Here is a 20,259-nt window from a genome sequence, read left to right as displayed (position 1 = left end):
ATTTTTAGTCACAATTTTTCGTCTGTTTTGTAATTCTTCTGTGCTGTTTGTCGTAATAGTTTTTGAGCTTATGTAAAAAACTAAATTTCTTCTTCACAATGCAGATATTACAATTAAAAAAAACTTTAAACATTTTGTTTTTCAAATCACTGGACTTTTTGTTTGGGTTTTTTTACTTTATGATTTGATTAGTTAACAATAAAAATGGGCGGCATGGTGGCACAGTAGTAGCGCTACTGCCTCGCAGTAAGGAGACCTGGGTTTGTTTCCGGGGTCCTCCCTGTGTGGAGTTTGCATGTTCTCCCCGTGCCTGTGTGGGTTTCCTCCCACAGTCCAAAGACATGCAGATTAGGTGCATTGGCTTTCTAAATTGTCCCTAGTGTGTGCTTGGTGTGTGTGTGTGTGTCTGTGTGTGTGCCCTGCGGTGAGCTGGCGCCCTGCCCAGGGTTTGTTCTTGCCTTGCGCCCTGTGGGGATTGGCTCCAGCAGACCCCCGTGACCCTGTGTTAGGGTATAGCAGATGACAATAAAAATTGGGAAGAATCGACAGGGTGAGCCTGTAACCTAACATTATATTTATATGAAAAAGAGTTTTTCTTGTTGGTGTCACAATCCAGCGGGGCCAATAAAAATACACTAAAAGATTATTTTTTTTCTTTAAAGTTTGCTGAATCATTGATACTATAATTGAGTGGTTGAGTCAGCGACAGCACAAACCAAACACAACACCGGAACAAACTGGAATTAATGATTAAAAAAAGGGGGCACATTGGTTTGCTTGATGTTCTACACAGACAAGTGTGATGGAAGAGGACCGTGACAAGACACATTTTTAAATAAATTGTCAAGCTTGGGTCACAAAGTGACACAGGAGAGTTCCGCAGTCTTTCCAAGGAGTAGAAACTTTATTGCTGTTCTGCCAGTTACAAACATAAGGCTCTTACAGAGGTGATCCTGTTTCTCAAGGAACAGCTGTCAAACGTGATGTCTCCTGCTCAAAAGAAGACAAAGTCTTCTTCATCAAACAGATCCAGCGGGCCGGTAGCTGCGGCCGGAGCAGAGGGAGTTTGGGGGAAGAGAGACAGGAGAGTGAGAGACCTTAGGATGGCCGCGGCTCCCACAAAGAAGTACTGAAAGAGTGTTTCTTTTCCATTGCAAAACTGTTTAAGAGGGGATTTCTGAAGGGCCCCCTGCAGCAGAGGTCACAAACTAAATAAATTTTACAGCTCAGACTCCATGTGTCTGCATTTGTGTGCAGCTCTGAGATTTTTGATGGGATGATTAGGACTGATTAGTTCCAAATGACTAATTGACTTCTTGTGGACTGTAATTACGATGCTGCGCTGCGCCTATGCGTGAGTGAAAGAGAAAAGGAGAAAAGAAAGAAAGAAGGATCGATGATTAAACGGAAAGCAAAAGAAAAGAACATGGAAGGAGCAAAGACAAGCCAATGTAATAGAGTGGAGGCAGGCAGCAGTGTAGACAGCCCCGAGGAGGAGCATAGGGTCAAAGTTGAAGAGGGTCACTCTGGCTGAGCATTTTCAGGTGACCCGTTGCTCACAAGTGCACCCACATAAGACCAAGGAGTGGCAATGGGAGACAGAGGAGCAAGGATCGGTGCAGCACCAAACCGGGAGCCTGTGACAGCAGCAGAGGCCCAAGCTTGGATTTTAAACATTGGCTGTGTCTGTTGGACATCAGCTTTAAGAAGGATGCACCAGGGCTTGCGAGTTTTTATAGAACTGTTTCCTGCTGTGTGTTTCAGTCTCGTTTTAGGGGATTATTTATTGCTTGAATTTACAGTACACCCTTGTTTGTTTGGTTTTAAAATAAAAGCACCTGTACACTTACACCACCTCATGACTGTGCATGTTGTCACTTTGTGGCAGCTCTTCCTTGGGTACGTTATCAATAGTTCTGCATCCAAGAGTCTCCTGGAAGTGCCTCAAGGAGTGTGGAGAAAACCCGGACCATCGCATCATGACTAACACAAGACATCTTTCAAGAAGTTAGCAAGTCGGCTAACTACGCAGATACAACCAGGAACTTTGCATGGTGTTTGGCAGACTGCACCTGTTGTACAAGATAGCATATGAGGAGGTACTCACAAATTCACAGAATTGGTCAATAGCACAGGAGTAGGGTGTAGTTATCAAACATATCACTAATTATCGTGTGCTTATACGGTTAATTAGTCCCCCGAGAGCCCTCTTGCTAAGATGATCAGGTGTATATTTCTGCCATTTATTCTACAATCATGCAAGTGCAAGTGACTTGGTGGTGGATTTTAGGAGGCCAACACCCCTCATGGACCCTGTGATCATCAGAGGAGACTGTGTGCAGAAGGTGCAGACCTATAAATACCTGGGAGTGCAGCTGGATGATAAATTGGACTGGACTACCAATACTGATGCTCTGTGCAAGAAAGGACAGAGCCGACTATACTTCCTTAGAAGGCTGGCATCCTTCAACATCTGCAATAAGATGCTGCAGATGTTCTACTAGACGGTTGTAGCGAGCGCCCTCTTCTACACGGTGGTGTGCTGGGGAGGCAGCATAAAAAAGAGGGACGCCTCACGCCTGGACAAACTGGTGAGGAAGGCAGGCTCTATTGTAGGCACGGAGCTGGACAGTTTGACATCCATGGCAGAGCGACAGGCACTGAACAGACTCCTGTCAATCATGGAGAATCCACTGCATCCACTGAACAGGATCATCTCCAGACAGAGGAGCAGCTTCAGCAACAGACTGCTGTCACCGTCCTGCTCCACTGACAGACTGAGGAGATCGTTCATTCATCACACTATGTGACTCAATTCAATTCCACCCGGGGCGGTAAACGTTAACATTATTCAAAGTTATTGTCTGTCTGTATACCTGCATTGTTCAATTTAATATTTTCTTTATCAGTATGCTGCTGCTGGAGTATGTGAATTTCCCCTTGGGATTAATAAAGTATTCATCTATCTATCTATCTATCTATCTATCTATCTATCTATCTATCTATCTATCTATCTATCTATCTATCTATCTATCTAATTCCAAACCACCATGGCAGTTTTTTAAGAGACAATGATAATCAAGTTTTGTTTTTTTTTGATACAGACAGACTGTTAATCAGCAACTGTACATTGAATCGCTGAGGCATCTATGGGAAAGCATCAGGAAAAAAAAATGGCACACTCAATGCTGCATTTTACCAGCTATACCACATGCACTACAGAGCAGGTGGTCCACCATGACAAGGTGCTGGAGAGGCCAGCCGAGGATTTTAACTTGTGGTCTAAATGGCCCAGTGCCATAAAAGTGGTGCCCTCCTGAATCCTAAAACCGAGCTCCTAACTCTGTGTGGGCATAAAAGATCCTTTGGCATCCTTCATAAAGACTACAGTGAATCATGATGTCCAAGGCTAGATTGCCCGCCACGGCCTTGTCCATTTTGGCCTCCTACTCATGCCTTGTCCCTAGCTGGCTAATTATTTCTCTCACCACTTCACCACCTAATAGCTAATGAGAGGTGAGTGTACTGGCACAAGAATGGCTGCAGTCGCATTGTCCAGGTGGTTGTGGTTAAGAGTATGTAAAGCGTTTTGAATAATGAGGAAAGCGCTATATGCATGTAATGTCAGTTCTTCTTCTTCATCACCATAAGAAGGCAACTGCACACACCGTGCTGTCAGTCAAAGACTTTTGGACCAAAAACATTGTGGATGTTTTTGCATCAGATTTAAGAAAAAATGGCCATTTAGCCAAACAAAGTTCAACAATCCTATTTTCAAATTTACCTAAAACAACACAAGTCAAGCAATGGTACGAGAATGCAGTTAGACTTATTTTTGGGGCACATACACTGTCCAGATCTAAACACTAGCGTGTAGAGTCGCTTGCACTCTACATCGGAGCATGGCTTTCGAATGTTATTTACCTATTTACTTTTATTTATTTACTTACTTCTTACAGCATAAAGTCACAAGTAGAATGCAGAGCTTCCCATATACATATACAAAGTACAGCAATGACAAAAGTGCGATGTGCATTCTTGCTCCAATGTAGAAGGGTCGTCACAATCTGAGTTTACCTCTGTTATAGCGTGTCGATGTTGTCGGTGTTTGGGCTTGTGAACGTGGCTGAGATAAAAATAAAACTGAATAATAAAAAAAAAGCAAAGCTAACCTTTAGAAGTATCATACATTACACCGGCTGTTACAGACTGAAATCAAATGTATGTTTTTATTCTAAAATAGTAAGAATAAGAGCAGTTCACTTCTCAAAACGGAGTCGTGCGGGATCGAACTCGTGACCTTTTGATTCCCAGTCAGCAACTGATACTATTGCGCCACGGAGGCAGTCGTTGTAAATGCGTGTCAATATCGCGTGCTAAGGCAGCTTTTTTTTCTGCAGTTATATTTTTGAATAAAACCGCATTTGTTCTGTTATATTTGTACCTTTTGTGAAAGTGTTTCTTTGATATTTGGACTTCAGGCTTCATACATTATATAGTTTATGCTTACATTTTGTCAGTTACTACTACAATAAGACAAAAACGTTTCTGTTTTAAAAATGTGTTTACACAGATTACTGTAGAAACGGAACACACATGAATGCGTGTGTTCCAAATAACGATTTATTATTTCCACTCTAAAACTCCACTTCACTTCCAGATAATCAATCAGGGCATGAGCTGGGAGAAGTTCGTGCACGTTCTAAGTCGGTGGGGGGATGGAATAGCCGGCTGCTGGCAGCTTGTCTTTATCTGCACATTTAGAAGACAAAAGACGCTGGCGGAGAGCTGCGAATGGATTAAAGAAGTGATTTACGGTGGGACGGATCTACGAGTTTTTTCATAGGCTCTGGTAATTCTAGTGTTAAGTAGAAGGTGAAAAATATCAATATTTTCACATCACTTTCCATGGCAAATAATATAATGGCCAGAAAGAGAAGCCTCATTTACACTTTGGCCAAAATGAGACAGGAGCTGCCACCCCACTGTGAACAGCAACAAAAGAGATGGCCAAGGCAGCCGCTGTTGAGAAAATAAAGGCACAATGTCAGGTGGGAAGATGTACGTGCAATAAACCAAAGGTGCTCAGCTTAAAGCAGCACTGTTTTGTGTGTAGAAGCTGCTGGCAAACAACTGCAAGAATCTATGTGGACTACTGATGCTAATTGTTTTATGCTCAGCTGACAGGCCACGTGCTGCTGATACAGTATACTGTGAAATATGTGAGTATAATTCTACTTAGCTTAGGTTAGCTTAGAAAAGGAAATGTGTTGTTATGCTTTTCACAATTAAATACAAAAAGGAATTCCTGAAAGAAGAGTTACTGGGATAAAGGTGCTGCATTACATTACATAGTCCATTTATGACCTGAAAATACAGGTTTGCACAAAAATGAGTGCAACTCAAAAACCTCTTAATGTATTGATGTAAAGCCACTTTCAAATAGTATAAATAGTACTCTCCTGCTAGGAAATAATTGTTTAGAGCATGTCCTTGCAGAAAGTCAAGCTGCATGGCTAAAGGTACTGTTTTGCACTGTGTAGTGTACTTTTGTCTCATAAACACAAGCCTAAAATAAAAATGTATTCAAGTACAGGTATTAGTCGATTTATGTCTGGGTTATGTTCTAGCACTGGGAATGCAAGTTAATAGGGGCATATATACTGTACAGTATAATATACATTAGAACAATCTAGATGAGAACAGGCCATTCAGCCCAACAAAGCTTGCCTGTCCTATTCACTTAATTTCTTCTAAAAAAGTTGAGTTTTGAAGGTCGCTAAAGTTCTACTGTCCACCACACTACTTGATCACTTATTCCATGTGTCTGTGGTTCTCTGTGTAAAGAAAACGTTCCTAATATTTGTGCAACATTTCCCCTTAACAAATTTCCAACTGTGTCTCCGTGTTCGTTATGAACTCATTTTAAAGTCACCGTCTCGATCCACTCGACCAATTCCCTTCATAATTTTGCACACTTCAATCATGTCCCTTCTTAATCTTCTTTTGCTTATTCTGAAAAGGCTCAGCTCTTTTTATTTTGCTCATAACATATCTGCTGTAGCCCTGGAATAAGCTTAGGTGCTGTTCTCTGGACTTTTTCCATCACTGTTATGTTCTTTTTATAGCCTGGAGATCAAAACTGCACATAGTACAGCAGGTGAGGCATCATCAGTGTATTATAAAATCATGATACTATACACAATAAAAGTATAATAATATTACACATATTTAAGCAAACCTCTTTATTTTTCAAGATTGTTGTTATTGTAGAGCTGAACCACCCAAAACAGCATTCACTGCTTTGCCACTTTCATATTGTGTGATAAAGTTTAACTTTGTTTAGTGACTCTGCCTGTGAGAGAACCAGCAGATGAGTCCCTGCAGTAGCAACTCAGACTCTGCCAGGGCAGTCAATGTGTTGTGAGGACTCGTGATTCTCCCTTAAAACTAAGAGGAAGAGAGGCATCTCCTGAGGCCAACAGCAGGAGTTGATCAGGGTCCTTTCTTAAAAAGACAATAAACAGCCCTTTCAAGGACCACTAAACAGCAACTTATGTTGGTGTGTCATCCCTTCCTTCGGCATGCCTCGGGTTGTGACAAGTCTTTTGTTTAGGATGCACATGGTGTAGGAAAATGGATATGCCCGCTACATTGGTCAGAAGTATTTTGAACGGACCTTGGGGCAGATATAAGACAGATACTGTAGGTGCCGTAAAGGAAGGACAGACATCCTGGCTGGGATAGAGGAAGGAGTCTTTCCTGAACAGGAAGCCATAAAGGATGAACAGGCATACTGGGAGAGGTTCATTCCCCCACACTACAGGTGGCACTGTTCCTCAGGGCTAAATCCAATTAGGACACCCACAAGGTGGCAAGGGAGTTGAAGTCCAGAAACACAGCCCTGTCTGTGGTTTTCAGGTACCATCAGAGGGTGCTGCTGGGGAAGGACTGCCCTAGTTTCCGTACAACCCAGAGTGGTCTGGTTGTCTTGGGCATAACACTCAAAGCGATTCCCAGGTCAGTGTTAAAAGAAAGCCATTTGCCTCATTTATCTGCGTCAGAGTTGGGAGGCAGCGGGCAACACTCTCTTGGAGGTGGAATGAGACAATTTGTGTTTATGTACTGTGGCTGTTGTTCTTGTAAAGAAAGTGGTGGAGGTGAATAAAAACCTTTTATTTGAACCGGAATTATGTTTGGGCTGTATTGAGTCTGTGGTTTGGGGCTCAGTTGCACCCCCTTGTGGTTACAATACTCACTACGGACAGACCTTAGAATGATCGGATGTTACTAGATAGGACATACGATGATGGATGCCTGTACTCGACCTGAAAATTGACAAAGCATTTTCAACTGGTATCTCTCTAACAGTGCTAACATTAATGATATGCTATCTGTGTGAAAGTAATTCTTATTATTATTATTCAAGTATCAGTAAAACACGATGCTTTTATATTTTCAGTTTGCATGAAAAAATGAAAGGGTGAAAAAAAGTCCAGAGCCTTCATTCAGAGTATTGATGATGTATCATATTGATGATAAATCATAATGATTTACATAATATTTTCCCTTATCTCTAGTAAAACAATGAAATACTGTAAAAGGGTAGAATTATTCTGACTTTAAATGCTGTTTAGCATAACAAACCTTCAAAAGCAGCTAAAAATATACTGATCATGCATGATGAAGGTCAGTCATTTTCTAACCCACTTAGTTCTGATCAAGGTCACAGGGGTCTGCTACAGCCTATCCCAGATGGCACAGGACACAAGGCCTTAACAGGGTACCGGTCCATTGCAGGGCACACACACATACACACACACACACACAGCCCCAGCACACACTAGCGCCAGTTTAGTACCGCCAATCCACCTAACTTGCATGTCTTTGGACTGTGGGAGGAAACTGTAGCACCCGGAGGAAATCAATTCAGACACAGCGAGAACATTCAAACTACAAGTAGGGAGGACTCAGGCCATGAAGCCTGGTCTCCTTAGAGGCAGCAGCTCTACCACGGTGCCACCAATGATAAAGGTTGACTGTTATTATTTTTTATTATTGTGGTAACGATAATGAAGCAATTAAAACATTGCTTAAGGACAGAGGGCAATTCAGTTTTTTTAGACATTTACATGAATATACTCATTACTTAATGAAAACAAGCTGAATCCCCCTGTGTATGTGTTTGTATTATAATTAAACCCCAGACACAAATTTCAAACTGGGACTACAAAGGAGCCAGCTGAGATATAAAGGACAAAATTGCTAACCTTTAAAACACAAGAGCAATGAAGACTGTTACGTAGGGGAACAAATCTAAATTTTAAAGTATTTATTGATGTTTTTAATTCACTTTAAGTGAAATGAGTGGAAGCAATAGAATGTGGATTAATCAGTGTTTCAGTACAGTTTAGCTTGAGTGATCTGACACTTTAGAAACATCTGAACAGCTAATAAGTACTGCCATCAAAGACCACAATAAGGAGGTAATGTAACTCATTTACTATGCTTATATTATTGTCACGTCAGTGAATTAGTGCATGTTTTTTATTTCACATAAGTTTGCTTTGTTAGTGCATAGATAAAGAATGAATTAGTATTATAATTAAGAATGATATATTCAGTGAAATGACAGTCAACACAAATATGGGTCAAGATTAAAATGTCACCAAGAGCTTATTCTGCGCTCTCTCTCCTTGATTTCATTTATTTTAATTACTGGGTACACTTCTTCTTCTTTCAGCTGCTCCCGTTCGGGGTTGCCACAGTGGATCATCTTTTTCCATATCTTTCTGTCCTCTGCATCTTGTTCTGTTACAACCATCACTTGCATGTATTCTCTTACCACATCCCTAAACTTCCTCTTAGGCCTTCCTCTCTTCCTCTTACCTGGCAGCTCTATCCTTAGCACCCTTCTCCCAATATACTCAGCATCTCTCCTCTGCACAATTCCAAACCAATGCAATCTCGCCTCTCTGACTTTGTCTCCAAAGCGTCCAACTTGAGCTGACCCTCTAATGTCCTCATTTCTAATCCTGTCCATCCTCGTCACACCCAATGTAAATCTTAGCATCTTTAACTCTGCCACCTCCAGCTCTGTCTCCTGCTTTCTGGTCAGTGTCACCGTCTCCAACCCATATAACATAGCTGGTCTCACTACCATCCTGTAGACCTTCCCTCTCACTCTTGCTGATACCCGTCTGTCACAAATTACTCCTGACACGTATTGCCATGTCAGTGAATCAGTGTGTGTTTTTTATTTTACATAGTTTGCTTTGTTAGTGCATAGATAAAGAATGAATTAGTATTATAAATAAGAATGATATATTCAGTGAAATGACAGTCAATACAAATATGAGTCAAGATTGAAATGTCACTGAGTGCTTATTCTGCTTTCTCTCTCTCCTTGATTTCATTTATTATAATTACTGGGTACAAACGTGTTAAAAAATAACTAAGGAAATACAACTCAATTCAATTTGGTTTATTTTGTGTATTTTGAATTAGTACCTATAAAGACAGATATTTCTTAAACACACAGGAAAAACAATGTACTTTGAAACATAAATGGTAAACAACAATATATGTCCATTAATTATCGGGACAAAGAGACATTTTTTCTCGATTTCCCCCTTTGCATCACAATTTAAAATTACAAATCAAACAATTCAGGCGTGATTAAAGTGCACACTGCAGAATTTCAGTTTAGGATATTTGCATAAATTTCGGTCCTACCATGAAGAGAAATGACAACAATTTTTCTATAAAGTCTTTCCATTTGGCCTCTGTAGCAACTTTATATTTAACACGTCACTTATAATTTTGGGTGACATAAATACAGTTAGCCACCTGCAAGATTTTTGGAAAAAACATAATAGAGCAACAAATAGACACTTAACGCTCAAGGTCTGTCTGATGGTAGAGGAGTGGATGCAAATTTAACAAGATCTGTCTAGAGCTTAACTATAACTTAGTGCCTACACTTTTGGGGGTCTATTAGTAGGACAAAATGTTAAATTTAGGTTTCCCTATAAAACTGAAACTGGACGGCTCTACTCCCTGAAATGCATAAAAGGCACACTTGCAATATTTTCTACATAAAGAAATTCAAAACCATCACACAACTTCATCATTGAACAACTTGTCACTAATACCCTTTTGTTATGTAAAATATAAACATACATTATCTTGTTCACAAAAGTTTGAAATTCCTCGGAGGCTCCTTGCACTTAGAACATGAGAACATTACAAATTTGACAAACAAGAGGAGACCATTCAGCCCATCAAGTCCGTTTCTTTAGCTAATAGCTGAGCTGTCCCAATGTCTCATCCAGATCCTTCTTGCCTCCATTTCAGAATTCCACAACTTGCACGAGGAAGTGCTTCCTGGCTTCAGTCCTCAATGTACCTCCCCTTAATTTCCACTGGCGTCCTTGAGTACATGATTCACTGTTCACAAGAGAAAGAATTCAGCTCGATCTACTTTATCAATGCATTTGATAATTCTGAAGACCTGGATTTGGTCTCCATGCAGTCTCCTCTGCTTGAGACTTAACAGGTTTAACACTCAATATGTGTCAGAGTAGGACACATCCTCAAGTCCTGAGATGCACTTGGTTGCCCTCCTCTGCACAGCTTTAAGTGCTGCTATGTCTTTCTTGTGGTGTGGTGACCAGGATTGCGCACAATTTTTCAAGGTTTCTGCTTCAACTCCATGTCTCAGTAGTTTGTTTCACATCCTCACAACTCTTTGTGTAAAGAAGTGCTTTCTGTCTTCAGTCCCCTTAATTTCTGCTGGTGTCCTTGAGTATGTGATTCCCCGTTTAGTTGAAAGAGTTTTACTAGATCTATTTTATCAATACTTTTGACAATTTTGAAGACCTGGTTCAGAGTCTGTATATCCTTTTTCTTGAGATGCCCCAACTGGTAATTTGTTTTGATCTTGTGTTTAATTTACAACATTGGGTAGCCAGCAAGTTTTAAGGAAAGATATTGTTTTAGTATCTATTTTATGTTCTGACCTGAACTATAACGTTGTTAAAAAAACTTTGCAGGTTTCTTTTGAATAAAATAAGATGAATATAACGCATGTTCATCCTTCATCGTTGTTGCTACACCTTTCTCTTTCTTTCACATTCAGATTAGAACACCCACAATTAAAGATTCAGTGATTTGTTTACAGTTTGTTTTATTGCCGTCTTTGCATTGTAATATTTTATTATTTGTGGATAAATAACACTATCTTTATATGGTGTGTCAAGATGTTAATTTCTGCGGGTGTTTTTCGAGTTTGTGATTCTCCATTTAGTTAAAAGAATTCTGCTGGATCTGCTTTATCAGTCTGAGTTTAGATAATGAATTGATGAACCCTACCAACAATAGTGTTCTCCATTTTTTTTAATTGTTAACATCTCTACATGCAGGAACATTAAAGGCCTTCCCAAGGTTTACTAAAATGGACATTCCTACAGAATATTATGAGCGTGTCTTTTCTGAAAAATTGTTATAATTCTTAATAAGTTATTTGTTTTTGTATTAAAATTCCATATTTTTACAATATTAAAACAAACAGTGCAAAACTTTGGTAACACTTTAATTTAGGTACTGCAAAATGCATTTATGGCTTATGTGCTCTTATGTAACAAGAACTTAACACAGGCTTCGTTTGGTCCTCATAACACTCATAAAACATCAGTAGATGGATCATTTATCTCTGTGCTGTGCCTCATAATGACATGTGCTAAAACTACTTGTTAATATGACTGATTCACAGGTCTAATACTAAATATGAAATATCAAGAGAAATGGGTCTCAGCTAAGCCACCTCAAACCACTCTAAAGTGATGTTTTGTTAGTTGGTCACATTGCAGAGATGCAGAAACTATTTGTTGATGCTTTAAATGCTATGAAGACCCAAAAAGCCTTTGTTAAGGTCTTGTTACTGAAGAATACATAAGCATAAGATGCATTTTTGCAGTACCTAAGCTAAAATGTTACGAAAGCTTTAAAGTAACTCTCATTAAATTCATTAATAAAACTTTTGTAATGGATGAATAGCTTCACCTTTAGAGTGGGAACTGCAAAAAGATCTGCAACTAATGAATAAAAGATTTGTAAAGACATAAACATGCATAATATTCTGTTTATTAGTGACTTATTATTAAACGTTAATAAACTATTAACATTTAAATTACAAATTAAGGCAATTTATACCTATTTAAATGCACATGAACTAATATTGTTTGTTAAATAACTTATTAATGAACCTTATTATAAAGTGTTAACCTGCTCTTGATTAAGCAAAGTCCTTTACAAACTTCAGTTCAACTCAAGAAGATTGAAGAATGCATTTTCAGACAAATAAGAACTTTATTATAGTTATTTTGTGTTGTTGTGTTTTGCAGGTGAAACAAATCACCTCTTCTGCTGCGATGACCAACAACACAGTCACTGTGACCGAGTTTGTTCTGCACTGTGCGATCGACACTCAGCAAGACAAAAAGATGGTGTACATTTTTATATTCATCTACATCGTGACTATCTTTGGTAATCTGTCAGTAATTCTGGTGATTAAAATGAATCGTAACCTCCAGACCCCAATGTATTTGTACATTAGCACCCTGGCAGTCATTGACTTGATGAACAGCACAACCCTGATTCCAAAACTTGTGGCTGTGATGTTAGATTTCCCTGCTACTTTGTTTGGACTCTGTGTACTTCAGATGTTTCTCATGGGCTATCTAGAAGTTTCTGTGACTTTTCTGTTTGCCCTGATGGCATGTGACCGCTATGTTGCCATTGTTTATCCACTGAGATACCCTTCAATCGTTACAAATCAAGCTGCTGGGATTACTGTCTTATTGTTAAGTTTTATAAGTACCATAGTCCTTCTACCATATTTATTTCTCGTTGCGGAGCTTTCATTCTGCCGTAGCAATGTCTTGCCTTACTGTTTCTGTGATTATGTTACAATGGTCCGTGTTTCATGTAATGATGATCCCAAATATTTAATCACTTTGTCTACTATGGTTACTTTGGGGAGTGTAGGCCCCCTGGCTTTAATCATATTTTCCTATGTTAAGATTGCACAAACTGCTCTTAAAATCAGTTCCAACGATGGAAAGCGAAAAGTTTACAGCACGTGTGTAACTCATTTGATGGTCGTGTGTCTGTTTTACTTTCCACTGCTGATCTCCTATGTCTTACCTGGGGTAGGGGTAAAGCTGTCGACTGAATCTACCAACATGTTAGTAATAATCGCCCACATCATCCCATCAATGATGAATCCTATCATCTATAGCTTTAGAAACAATGAAATAAAAAACAGCATTTACAAAATGTTTAGAGATGTGCTATCAAATGGATAAAAGATGTTCAGGTCGTTAATGCTCTACTGTATATGTCCTTCATTGTTTTAATTTCATTGTTTGAATTACAATACTGCATTGTCTTCTTCTTTCGGCTGCATAGATAAAGAATGAATTAGTATTATAATTAAGAATGATATATTCAGTGAAATGACAGTCAATACAAATATGGGTCAAGATTAAAATGTCACCGAGTGCTTATTCTGTGCTCTCTCTCCTTGATTTCATTTATTTTAATTACTGGGTACACTTCTTCTTCTTTCAGCTGCTCCCGTTAGGGGTTGCCACAGTGGATCATCTTTTTCCATATATTTCTGTCCTCTGCATCTTGTTCTGTTACACCCATCACCTGCATGTCCTCTCTCACCACATCCATAAATCTCCTCTTAGGCCTTCCTCTTCTCCTCTTGTTTGGCAGCTCTATCCTTAACATCCTTCTCCCAATATACCCAGCATCTCTCCTCTGCACATGTCCAAACCAATGCAATCTCTACTCTCTGACTTTGTCTCCCAACCTTCCAACTTGGGCTGACTCTCTAATGTCCTCATTTCTAATCCTGTCCATCCTCGTCACACCCAGTGGAAATCTTCGCATCTTTAACTCTGCCACCTCCAGCTTCGTCTCTTGCTTTCTGGTCAGTGCCACCGTCTCCAATCCATATAACATAGCTGGTCTCACTACCGTCCTGTAGACTCTTGCTGATACCGTCTGTAACAAATTACTCCTGACACTCTTCTCCACCCACTTCGCCCTGCCTGCACTCTCTTTTTCACTTCTCTTCCACAATCCCCATTACTCTGTACTGTTGATCCCAAGTATTTAAACTCATCCACCTTCGCCAACTCTACTCCCTGCATCCTCACCATTCCACTGACCTACCTATCGTTTACACACATGTATTCTGTCTTGTTCCTACTGACCTTCATTCCTCTCCTCTCTAGAGAAGATCTCCACCTCTCCAGGGTGTCCTCAACCAGCTCCCTACTATTGCTACAGATCACAATGTCATCAGCAAACATCATAGTCCACGGGGACTCCTGTCTAATCTCGTCTGTCAGCCTGTCCATCACCATTGCAAATAAGAAAGGGCTCAGAGCCGATCCCTCATGTAATCCCACCTCCACCCTGGATGCATCTGTCACTCCTACTGTAGAACTCACCACAGTCACACTTCCCTCGTACTTATCCAGTACAACTCTTAGGTACTTCTCTGCCACTCCTGACTTCCTCATACAATACCACAGCTCCTCTCAAGGCATTGTAATTGCCCAAAATAAATAAACATTTTTACAGAATTTATTGTGCTCTCTATTATATCATTGCCTTTATTGTTTATGTTAAATCAGTTTTCCTCACTGTGAATTGCTGTTCAGTTTTCTAGTAATAATAATAATAATAATACATTTTATTTAATAGGTGCCATTCTTAGCACTCATGGTCACCTTACAATGAAATTAAACAACATTAGTAAAATAAAAACAAAGAGAATGATACATTAAAAAGCAATAATTAGCAAACAAACAAAGATAACAGGCAGTAACAGTGCAAAATTCACAACTGGTATGCCAGTTTGAAAAGCTGAGTTTTGAGGGCAGTTTTAAAATGTGATATTGAATAAAGCTGACGGATATGAGAGAGAAGAGAATTCCAGAATTGAGGAGCACAATGAGAGACGCTCGAGCTCCCATAGAACTCGAGTTTGATGTATGGTACAGAAGTAGAGCTGCAGATGAGGATCTGAGTGAGCGAGCAGGACTGTAAGTCTGTTGGAGATCTGTGAGGTTGTGGAGAGCTTTAAATGTTAAGAACAGTATTTTGTATTGTATTCTGTAGTTAACAGGGAGCCAGTGAAGTTGAGAGAGAATCGGTGTGATATGTTCAGTGGATTTAGAACAGCAGATTATTATCCTGGCAGCAGAATTTTGAAGAAGTTGTAAGCGATGGATACGTTTTTGTGGGATGCCAGATAGAATAGCATTATAGTAATCTATATGTGAGGTGACTAGGGCATTAACCAATACTTCACTACTGTGTTGGGTAAGAACTGGACAAAGTCTAGAAATGTTTCGGAGATGGAAGAAGGCAGTCCAAGAAACATTACTTATATGGGAAGAAAAAGAGAGAGCACTGTCAAGAATGACGCCCAGGCTCTTCACCTGGGTAGAGATGTTTGTGTTAATATTGTTAATTAAATAGAAGAATGGTTAACCTTAGCAAGTGTGGATTTAGAACCAATGAGGAGCACCTCAGTTTTATTGCTGTTTAGTTGGAGAAAATTGTGAGTCATCCATGTCTTGGAGACATGCCATAAGAGTATCTGGAGGGAAAACAGAAGTGGATTTAGTGGATAGATATAGCTGTGTGTTATCAGCATAACAATGAAATTTAATACCATGGTGCCGGAAGATATAAATGAGAAAAAGAAGTGGCTCCAAAACAGAACCCTGTGGGACTCATTGAGTAACGACTGCATTCTCAGATTTAAAGCTCTTTATTTGAACAAATTGCCTCCTATCAGTGAGGCAGGAAGAAAACCATTGGTGGACAAGGCCACACAGACTCCAAAACTAGCTAGTCGTTTCAAAAGTATCTGATGGGATATGGTGTCAAATGTGGAGCTGAGGTCAAGAAGCACAAGAATTGATAAATGTCCCATATCAGCTGCCTGGAGAAAATAATTTGTGATTTTGACCAGGGCAGTTTGTTTATGACGAAACCCAGATTGAAACTGCTCAAAAAGGTTATTTTTTGAAAGATGGGACTGGAGTTGGGAGGCAACTATCTTTTCGAGAACTTTAGAAATGAATGGAACATTTGAAATAGGCCGATAATTTTTAACGATATTTGGATCTAAACCAGGTTTGTTCAGAATTGGAGTAATTGAGGCTGTTTTTAGTGAGATGGGGGCTGTGCCTGTAGTAAGAGAAGAGTTAACTATAGTAGTTATCATGGGAGAAATATGTGACAGACAGGACTTAACATAACTTGTAGGTATTGGATCTAATTGGCATGTGAAAGAATTAGATTTTTGTTATAGGCACCGAGATATTATTTTCAGCTGGTAAACTGAAATCTGAGTATAGGGTGGCTGGTGAGGGAATATGGGTGCTAGTGGAGAGTATGTCATTTTCTGCAGAGATAGAGGAAGCAAGTTGCTGGTGGATTTTTTCAATTTTCTGATAGAGCTTAACACTCTCTCCAGGCCACAGCCCTTTGTGACGGTATTGCCTTTGGCCTCCGCCTTTATCAGTAGGTTCTTAATTGTTTTCAGAAGAAAATATACCTTGTTTGGTTCAGATCTTCTAAATTTTTAACTTTAGATTGTTTAAATGTTCTTATATTAGTAGTTGTCTTCTTTTGGAAAAAATATTCAATTTTTGAAGATTAATAGTTTATGTTCTTTTATGACTTCTGATTTTTGGTTCTGTCTTTGAAATATGCACTTTAAGATATCTGGAAATGTATTTAAGATATATTAAAATGATTTACAGATATATGAAAATGCATGTATGTACAATTAAAAAAATTGATTAATTGTATAAATGTATGTAATTAATTGTGATTCATTGAATCTAACATTACAACATGTAATTCTAAAATTTAATTCATAAATCATGAAGTAAATACACACTGAATCACAAATGTAATGTAGAATCAACACAAAGAAATAAAAAAAAAATGGCATAGTTAAACATAAACAATGACCTTAAACCTGAACTTTTAACAAAACCCTACTTGAGCAAGTACAACTGGAATTTGAATGCCACCTAAAACCAGTGGCATAGTTAGAGTTTGTGCTGCTTGGGCCAGGGTGGTGCTTCAATTTGCCGCCCTCCAACATATCTGAATATGCTAAACTTTTAAATATCCATCCATCCATCTATCCTCTTCCGCTTATCCAAGGTCGGGTTGCGGGGGCAACAGCTTGAGCAGAGATGCCCAGACTTCCCTCTCCCTGGCCACTTCTACTAGCTCTTCCAGGGGAATTCTGAGGCATTCCCAGGCCAGCTGAGAGACATAGTCTCTCCAGCATGTCCTGGGTCTTCCCCGGGGCCTCCTCCCGGTTAGACGTGCCCGGAACACCTCACCAGGGAGGCGTCCAGGAGGCATCCTGATCAGATTCCTGAGCCACCTCATCTGACTCCTCTCGATGCAGAGGAGCAGTGACTTTACTCTGAGCTCCTCCCAGATGACTGAGCTTCTCACCCTATCTTTAAGGGAAAGCCCAGACACCCTGCAGAGGAAACTCATTTCAGCCGCTTGTATTCGCGATCTTGTTCTTTCGGTCACTACCCATAACTCATGACCATAGGTGAGGGTAGGAACATAGATCGACTGGTAAATTGAGAGCTTTGCCTTTCGGCTCAGCTCCTTTTTCACCACGACAGACCGATGCAGAGCCCGCATCACTGCAGATGCCGTACCGATCCGCCTGTCGATCTCCCGCTCTATTCTTCCCTCACTCGTGAACAAGACCCCGAGACACTTGAACTCCTCCACTTGGGGCAGGATCTCATTACCAGTTCTGAGAAGGCACTCCACCCTTTTCCGGCTGAGAACCATGGTCTCTGATTTGGAGGTGCTGATTCCCATCCCAGCTGCTTCACACTCGGCTGCGAACCAATCCAGAGAGAGCTGAAGATCACGGCCTGATGAAGCATACAGGACAACATCATCTGCAAAAAGCAATGGCCCACCAAACTGGACCCCCTCAATGCCCTGGCTGCGCCTAGAAATTCTGTCCATAAAAGTTATGAACAGAATTGGTGACAAAGGGCAGTCCTGGCAGAGTCCAACTCTCACCGGAAACGGGTTCAACTTACTGCCGGCAATGCAGACCAAGTTCTGACACTGGCTTTACAGGGACCGAACAGCTCTTATCAGGGCGTCCAGTACCCCATACTCTCGGAGCACCCCCCAGAGGATTCTCCAAGGGACACGGTCGAATGCCTTTTCCAAGTCCACAAAACACAATTAGACTGGTTGGGCAAACTCCCATGCACCCTCCAGGACCCTGCTAAGGGTGTAGAGCTGGTCCACTGTTCTGCGACTAGGATGAAAACCACACTGTTCCTACTGAATCCGAGGTTCAACTATATGACAGACCCTCCTCTCCAGGACCCCTGAATATACTCTTCCAGGGAGGCTGAGGAGTGTGATCCCTCTGTAGTTGGAACACACCCTCCACTCCCCCTTCTTAAAGAGGGGGACCACCACCCCGGTCTGCCAATCCAGAGGCACTGTCCCCAGTGTCCATGGGATGGTGTCAACCAAGACAGTCCTACAACATCCAGAGCCTTGAGGAACTCCGGGCGTATCTCATCCACCCCTGGGGCCCTTCCACGAAGGAGTTTTTTGTCCACCTTGGTGACCTCAGTCCCAGAGATGGGAGGGCCCACCTCTGAGTCCCCAGGCTCTGCTCCCTCGTTGGAAGGCATGTTAGTGGGATTGAGGAGGTCTTCGAAGTACTCCCCCCCACCGACCCACAACGTCCCGAGTTGAGGTCAGCAGCGCACCATCCCCACCATACACAGTGTTGACACTGCACCGCTTTCCCCTCCTGAGATGCCGGATGGTGGACCAGAATCTCCTCGAAGCCATCCGAAAGTCGTTCTCCATGGCCTCCCCAAACTACTCCCATGCCCAAGTTTTTGCCTCAGCAACAACCGAAGCCGCATTCCTCTTGGCCCGCCGGTAAATGTAAGCTGCCTCTGGAGTCCCACAGGACAAAAGGGTCCTGTAGGACTCCTTCTTCAGCTTGACAGCATCCCTCACAGCTGGTGTCCACCAACGGGTTTGGGGATTGCCGCCACGACAGGCACCGACCACCTTACGACCACAGTTCCGGTCAGCCGCCTCAACAATAGAGGCACGGAACATGGCCCATTCAGACTCAATGTCCCCCACCTCCCTGGGGAAGTGGTCGAAGTTCTGCCAGAGGTGGGAGTTGAAGCTACTTCTGACAGGGGACTCTTCCAGACATTCCCAGCAGACCCTCACGATACGTTTGGGCCTACCAGGCCTGACCGGCATCCTCCCCCACCATCGAAGCCAACTCACCACCAGGTGGTGATCACTTGACAGCTCCACCCCTCTCTTCGCCTGAGTGTCCAGGACATGTGGCCGCAAGTCCCTAGACACGATCACAAAGTCGATCATCGAACTGAGGCCTATGGTGTCCTGGTGCCAGGTGCACATATGGACACCACTATACCTGAACATGGTGTTCGTTATGGACAATCCGTGGTGAGCACAGAAGTTCAATAACAAAACACCACTCGGGTTCAGATTAGGGGGCCATTCCTCTCAATCACACCCTTCCAGGTCCCACTGTCATTGCCCATGTGAGCATTGAAGTTTCCTAGCAGAACAAGAGAGTCCCCAACAGGTGTGCCCTCTAGCACCCCCTCCAGGGACTCCAAAAAGGGTTGGTACTCCAGACCGCTGTTCGGCACATACGCATAAACAACAGATAGGAACCATCCCCCCAGCCGAATGCGGAGGGAGGCTACCCTCTCATCTACCAGGGTGAACCCCAATGAACAGGCTCCAAGTCGGTATGCCCACACCTGCTCAGCACTGCTCACCATGGGCAACTCCAGAGTAGTAGAGAGTCCAGCCTCTCTCAAGGAGACTGGTTCCAGAGTCCACGCTGTGCGTCGAGGTGAGCCCGACTATATGTAGCTGGAACCTCTAAACCTCATGCACTAGCTCAGGCTCCTTACCCTTCAGAGCCAGCTTCTGTAGCCAAGGATTGGACAGCCAAGGTCCCCGCCTTCAGCCACCATCTGGCTCACACTGCACCCAACCTCATTGGCCCCTCCTACAGGTGGTGAGCCCATGGGAAGGGGAACTCACATTGCCTCTTCGGGCTGTACCCAGCTGAGCCAC

General features: G+C 41.6%; 1 protein-coding gene across 1 annotated transcript; it reads left to right on the top strand.

Annotated features, from left to right (window-relative positions):
- The first annotated feature begins 8,368 nt into the window (after positions 1-8,368).
- Positions 8,369-13,367, top strand: LOC127527366 (olfactory receptor 1-like). Its single transcript, XM_051925937.1, has 2 exons — positions 8,369-8,486; positions 12,405-13,367. The coding sequence occupies exon 2, from the start codon at positions 12,432-12,434 to the stop codon at positions 13,365-13,367; it is 936 nt and encodes a 311-aa protein (XP_051781897.1). The 5' UTR covers positions 8,369-8,486; positions 12,405-12,431.
- The last annotated feature ends 6,892 nt before the right edge of the window (positions 13,368-20,259 follow it).

Source organism: Erpetoichthys calabaricus, chromosome 4, assembly GCF_900747795.2.
Source record: "Erpetoichthys calabaricus chromosome 4, fErpCal1.3, whole genome shotgun sequence".
Classification (NCBI taxonomy): domain Eukaryota; kingdom Metazoa; phylum Chordata; class Cladistia; order Polypteriformes; family Polypteridae; genus Erpetoichthys; species Erpetoichthys calabaricus.
This window is presented reverse-complemented; position numbering and strand designations above follow the sequence as displayed.